Raw genomic sequence first — 6,751 nt, forward strand, 5'->3', positions numbered from 1 at the left:
AAAGAAAAACCTGCCAATTCCAAATTGGCAGGAGAGACTAAATTATCTTTTCTAACTGAAGAAAAGGGCTCAAAATATCCAGGAGAAAAAAAAACACCTGAGCAAACAAGCAACTTGCAGAAATGCTGCTGCCTCTTGACACAGAAGCACTCTGGTCTTACAGAGGCAGCAGGGAGTACAAAGAAACCAGCAGGCCCTGCAGGCCAGTGGTTCTGCAGACTGGGTCCGCAGCAGAATCACCTGGGAGGGCTGGATGACACTCAGATTGCTCCACACCGTGTGTTTCTGATAGAAATAGGCCTGAGGTAGGGTCCAGGATTACGCTGTGGGTGCTACTGCCAGCCCACTGACCAAGTCTGGGGCAGCACCGAGTCTTCGCAAGGGGAGGAACCATGACCCCCTCACATCTGGACCCCAGGGCCTGGTACAGTGGCTGGCACCCAATCAACAGTTGCTGAATGAATGCCCATTATAACTTTCATTTCCAGAAACAATTTTACTACTTACTTAGTACACTTGCTGCAGGCATCTTGTATACACATTCATTTAAAATAACTACACATGTGAAAGGCATGAGAGCCCATGACCTGAAGGGGCTTTACAGTTCAATTAAATCAATTCCAATCATAGATACAAGTAACACAATTTTCCCCTATACTATCGGAACAGTTCGATCTTTGAGCCTCTGCCACTGAGGTGGAACCAGACAACTCACCTATCCAGACGACCCTGAAGAAAAACCCTACTTCAGTAAAATAAGCCAATTCATTTCACGCATACTCATGCAAAAAAATGTATTTTTTTTTCATCAAGACAAGAATTTGCCTGGAGGGAACACAAATATCTGTGTCCACACTGGAAACCCAGAGATGGCCTCCGTCATGGCTCTTCCAGGAGTTCGAAACCTAGGCACCAAAGGAGCCAGTGCACTGCCGCACAGGTTAAAGTACTACTAAGGCTTCAGAGACTTCTCCTCTAACTGCTGTTTACCAAGCGAAGCCCAGGAGGGGCTCTGGCAGGCGTTTTTCAAATCCTCTGCCTGACTGGCATGTTACCATAGTCACATTCATTCCGAAAAAAACAGGTGTTTCTGTTAAAATTAGCTGTTTCAAACTGTCAAATATTTTAGATCCCTATGCCAGCTTTAAAAAAAAAGTATCTGTAGAGTAACCAATCAGGTGTAAGTGATGCTTCCAGAATTATAAACTCTTTGGATATTTTTTGAGAAACACGACCCGAAATTAAAAAAACAAAAAAAAAATGGGGTGGAGATGAGGATGGGGGAGAAACATACACACATAGACACACATACAGACACACACGCAGAGACATACATAATTGTTGCATTTCCTAAAATCAACCCAGAATGAATAAGAAAAAGGCCAAGCTTAAACAGCCAAGACAGAGCTGTGCTTTTTCTAGCTAAGTCTTGTGTTTGAAAGCCTTTTGTCCCATTGACTTTGGTGGACTGTCATAAATAATGGCCTTTGTTCCAAGAACACACAGCCATGATTTCCTTCTCTTATGACCATTCAGAGGAAGCTTTTCAACATCCCTAGTCAGGATGGTGCCCACTAAGCCCGCGTAAGAAAACTTGCCCTCAGAAGTCAGAAGAGCCCAAGGACAGATGTCTTAAATTAACCCGTGTGGTTTAATTTAACAACAACCACCCAAAAAAATCAGGCCACTCTGATTTTATTCCTGGAAACAGTATCTCTGCTGCCCTTATTAAACCCAATGAAACAGGTCTGAGATGTTCCTTTTACAAAATCAGGGCTATTTCAAAAACAAGTTTAGCCACCTGGTACACTGGGAGAAAAGTTAAAATGTCAAAGAGCTGTGTGTGCCCAGCTAAGTGAGTGATACACACAGAAACACTGTGCATTCCTCACTCTGCTTTCCTGAAGCCTGCTGAAAACACACAAGCAGAATTCACTTCAAGCCACCTGCTGGATGAAAAATCCTAAGCTTTATCTTAGAGACAGAAGGAGGAAAAAAGAGGTCAACACATCACTGAACCTTTTAACTTCAGAGGACAGAGATTTTGACTACAAGTAAAAAAAACCTTTAATATACAGAAATGTTAAAAGCAACTACCACTTAGCTAAGAAGAAGAGAAGTTTCAAAATTAATTTGGTGACTAGCTAGTTAACTGCATCCAAATAGATAGGAAAAGTGATTTTTTTGGCTTGCACTGTCCTGAAAATTGCTTCTGCAAGGAATGAGTCCAAGAAACAACTGGCAATTCTTTTTTTCCTAATCAGATACCAAATTTGCAGATTTCTGGCTCTGACTGTATTTTACTCTGTTCCTTTCAGTTGACTCTTTGTGATCTGCACAGGCTAAAGGAACCACACAGTTATAAACTTCAGCATTACTTATATAAATTCAATGGATAAAAATAAGTAAAAATTCTTATATGCAAGCAGGATTGTCATTGGCACACGGGTTAGGTAGGTTTCCTTCCCTCAAATATTTCCTGAACCTGACTGATCCAGGCTTAAAGAAGGGCAGGGGGAGAGGAATAAACATGCAAGATCATTTTCATCTTTTAAAGACTTCAGAAATTTAAATCTACCAGGACCTAAGAGAGCAAAACAACTGCTCCCTTGACCGTTCTTAAGAATGTATACACTCGACCACTTGGAAGCCTTTTTCAAACTTCAGAGCTCAACAGTTGTAGTAAACCCAACACAGGTTCAAGAGGTTCTATAGGCTGAACATGATGTTCATGTAATAAATACAGCCATTCAAGTAAAAACAGTCACCACAACTTTCCTCTCCAACATACCACTGTTGAAAAACCTTTCTTTTCAGATCTGTGCGAACTGCAAAGGCTTAGGCATGACAAATCCCAAGAAAAATGTAAATGGAGCAAATTTAAAGCGTGTATGAGTTCTATCCATGTGGCTCTCTCAGGATAATCACGGCAGATACATTTGTTATTTTTTCAGTGGGAAAATGTTCAAAACTCAGCTAGGGTCAGCAAAACCATACAGCCCCTCCCCCAAAAGATTTTTTTCTGAAAATTGTCTGCAGAAGAGACCAACTACCTTAAAATAACTCCAAATTTCATTGAACAAAGCATCCTTCCAACATACAATCAACCGGGGCATATCAGATCAAGGTCACAAAAATAAGCCTTTGCCTGCAAACATGCTGTGGGTCTAGAAAGCTCTTCTCACACTTTCCAGAATACCTCTCCCTCTATTAAAACAGTCTAGAACACTCTACGTTTTTGTGTTTTTTTCTCCTAAAATCATGAGCAACTGGATCTTGTCTGAACAGACCTGTCTTACTCTCGCTTGATGTACAGTACTTTTGCAGGTCCATACACAGATTCTCTGACCTGGGAAGGCTGGCATTCCACACAGGATTAGGAAGAGGCTTACCCTGAAAAAGACAGGTGGAATACAAATCAGACTGCAGTCCGTCTGAACCCTCTTCATTAGGACAGAAAAATCAGAGGGGACAAAGGAAGCAAAACTACTTTCCAGGAGAAACAGGAAAAAAAACCCACTCTAGCACTATACGTAATCCAACCATAAATGTGTCCCCTGCCTCTACAAGGAGAGTGTTACACACAGTTCTCTCTTCTTGAATCGTAGGCTGCTCAAAGACGTTAACTCGACGAAAAAGCAGAAAGGGCTGAAGGCTGGGGACCCACCTCATCGCTCCCAAGCAAACTTTCCAGGGCGCCTTTCCATGGATGACATGCAGCCTGCAACATTACAATGATTGAAAATCAACAATACTTGCAAAAAGCCATCTGAGAAACATAACATTTTATTAATAGATGAAATAAATACTCCAGTACATGCAAGGTAAAAACTTGACATGGGGGGGGGAATCATTCTATAGTGTAAATTAAAAAATAAAACACACACTCACAGTAGCTTTTCCCCCCATTTGCAAATCACATGGCAAAGTCATACTCTTTCCACACCAAGTATACGCCTAACCCATCACGACTGCTTAAAAAAATAACAACATACAAAAAAGGTAGCTACATCCATGTCTAAGGAGAGAAAACTGAGGTAACCTTTCTCTTAATTAGGGGGGGGGAAAAAAAAAGACCAAAAAAGAAATGAACCCATGACCTCCTTCCTGCCCAATTAATAATAAAATTTAGTGGAGGAATTCCAGAAGAGGAGCCGGGGTAGGGGGCAGGGGTAATACCGCAACCAGCAGATGACACATCTTCCATCTCCTGGTGTGGGCTGCTGGGCACCGGGGGCCCTCCGAGTGCGAGTGCGTGTGTATATGGTCTGCATGGCCCTGCCTTCCGGAAGATTCCTCTCGAGCATTTAACATGGGGTGAGGGAGTTCACTTTTGATTTCTTTGGTATAAATGGAGAGGGGCAGAGAATAAGTATCTTCCTTTAGCCTGGGGGGGGGGGTGAAAGAATGGGATGAGGGTGGGAGGGTGCTAATTCACAGAATTGGAATTCACTGGCGGTAAAGTCCTGGGCGAAGACCTCTCCCTTAAAGCCTGAGATAGCAGGGTGCAGCCTTCAGACACGGCGCAGGCCGAGTTCCTCAGCCTCTCCCTGTGGTCCGACATCTTGGCGCCCCCGTCGGGGTGCTGCGCCAGATCCCTGAGGCACTGGGTCAGGAGTACGCAGGCCGACACCACACTCATGGCGCCGCCGAGGATGGCGGTCTGCACCGCCTTGCCCTCGGCGCTCACGGCCGCCGCGCGACCCAGGAACTGCGGCTCGGTGGCGAAGCCCACCAGTGCGCTAACCGCCTGCACCAAAGGCCCGCTGAAAAGCGCGCAGCGGCTCCGGGCCAGCTCGCTGGGCGCCGCCTTCACCTCGCGCACGCAGGCCAGCAGCGCCGACGCACTCGTGCTCATGCACTTGACACCAAGCTTGAACTGCTCGCGTGAAAAGCGGTCCCGGGACTTGTCGCTGGCCAGGGCGCACGCGTCCGTCAGGAACTTGAGGTTGCGCGACAGGCCCTGCGACACCTCCAGCAGCAGCTGCGGGGTCAGGTCGGCGAGCGGGGTGGCGCGCAGCACTGCGCAGCCCTGCTCCACCTCGTGGCGGCAGCGTGTCACGCGGTAGCGGTCCACCAGGCCCGGCTGCGCGGGCTGCGCGCCCGGCGTGGCCACAGCCGCCAGATAGGCCGCGTGGGCGGAGCACTCGGTCAAGGACACCACGAGGTCTCCCAGCTCCACCAGGCTGTCCCCCGCTTCCCCGAAGCGGCCCATGTTGAGCTGGCTCTGCACGTCGTGGGTGAGGATGGAGAGCCCCTTGGTGCGCGCGATGATGGTGTCCCGGCATTGCTCGAAGGACTCGGCGCCGGCACAAGCGGAGGCGGGGCCCTCGAAGAGCACGGGCCGCGCCTCGCTCGACAGCAGCAGCAGGTCGGCCACCAGCTGCATCTTGCCCTTGCAGTGGTCGCAGACAGACACCAGCCTCTTCCGGGGCTGCGAGCAAGCGCCGCCGACGGCGCTCGCTGGAGCCGGAGAAGCCGCCTCGCCAGTGGGCTTCCCAGCGCTGCCGCTAGCCATCGCGCCCGGGGGGCACTGGCATGCCGCTGGGGAGCCCGCTACCACCGCCGCTGCCGATGCCGCCGCCCCCGCGGCCGTCGCGACTCAGCTGGCCAAGGCCGCGGTGCCTTCCCCGCACCATCATGCCATCCACCGCCGCGGGCAGAGGGCACTGGGCTGCGGCGGCCGGAGCCCGGGCGGCGCGGAGCGGGCCCGGGGGCCAGAGAACGCAGGAGGCTCTTCGGGGCGCGGGGAGGGGGCGCAGCGTTCCGCCTCTTGGAGGGCTTGCAGGAACCATGAACCGGAGCAGAGCAAACTCACAGACCGCGCTCCTCGTCGCCGGACTGCCAGGAAAGTCCCTTCTGCTGGGCTGCCGCCGCCGCCGCCTTCCTGGGCATGGCCCGGTCCGACCGCCCGAGTGGGGGCGGGGGGGGAGGGGGGCGGGAGAGGGAAGCTGGGAGTTGTCCTTCCTTCCTTCCTTTGAAATCAAAATCCTTTCCTCGGGGAGGAGCGCGGGCGGCGTCTCAGGCGGGCTCTGCTGTCAGCCACCTCGGGCTCGGCGGCGCACGTGGGCTTCAGGCGCCCAGACACCGCCAGGCTGCACTTCCCCGCGACGGCGGCCGGGGCTGGCCCTCTGGGACGCGCGGCCACCCCGTGGGCATCTCCTGCCTCCCGCTCTCGGGAAGCGGCGCCGGCGGCGGCGGCAGGGCCGAGGGTGTGGCCGATGCTGGCGCGGCCGAGTCAGAGTCGGGCGGGAGCCTGCACTGATTGCGCTCAGCGGCCGCCCCGCTCGCGCTCTCGCCCGCCCGCCGCGCCCGGGCGTGCCGGGAGCCGCGACGGCCCCTTCCCGCCTCGCCGGTTCACAGAGCGCGGCTCGGCGCCGAGGCGGCACACCCTCCCGGACCGCGCGCCCCGCGGCCCGCCGCCGGCTGTCGGCGCGAGTCCATCCCCGTCGCCTCCGCCTCGCCTTGGGCCCGCAGCGGCTGAGCTCTCCCGAGACCCCGGGCCCTGCGCATCGGACGTCGCCGCGCGCGTCTCCCCGGCGGCCCGGCCAACTCAGAAGGTCCCCGCGGCGCTGCGGCAACTCGCCCGGGCCCCGGCTCCTGCCATTTTTGTCAACCTCCAACTTCCGAGCGAGCCGGGAGAAACTGAAAGGAAGGGCGGGGGCCGAAAAGCAGAGGGGAAAACACCCGCTTCCTCTCCCCGCGCGGCTTCACCTCTGAGCGCGGCCGTGGGTGCGCCCCCGCCCGCTCG

General features: G+C 52.7%; 2 protein-coding genes across 2 annotated transcripts; both read right to left on the bottom strand.

Moving 5' to 3' along the window:
- Positions 1-3,768: 3,768 nt before the first annotated feature.
- TLNRD1 (talin rod domain containing 1) lies at positions 3,769-5,518 on the bottom strand (the record flags this gene model as incomplete). Its single annotated transcript, XM_082847296.1, has 1 exon — positions 3,769-5,518. One exon carries the CDS (start codon positions 5,516-5,518, stop codon positions 4,430-4,432), a length of 1,089 nt encoding a protein of 362 aa, XP_082703422.1. The 3' UTR covers positions 3,769-4,429.
- Positions 5,511-5,642, bottom strand: LOC309966961 (uncharacterized protein; the record flags this gene model as incomplete). Its single annotated transcript, XM_082847418.1, has 1 exon — positions 5,511-5,642. The coding sequence occupies one exon, from the start codon at positions 5,640-5,642 to the stop codon at positions 5,511-5,513; it is 132 nt and encodes a 43-aa protein (XP_082703544.1).
- Between the last annotated feature and the right edge of the window lie 1,109 nt (positions 5,643-6,751).

This window comes from Leucopleurus acutus (genome assembly GCF_964270905.1).
Source record: "Leucopleurus acutus genome assembly, chromosome: 1".
Taxonomy (NCBI): domain Eukaryota; kingdom Metazoa; phylum Chordata; class Mammalia; order Artiodactyla; family Delphinidae; genus Leucopleurus; species Leucopleurus acutus.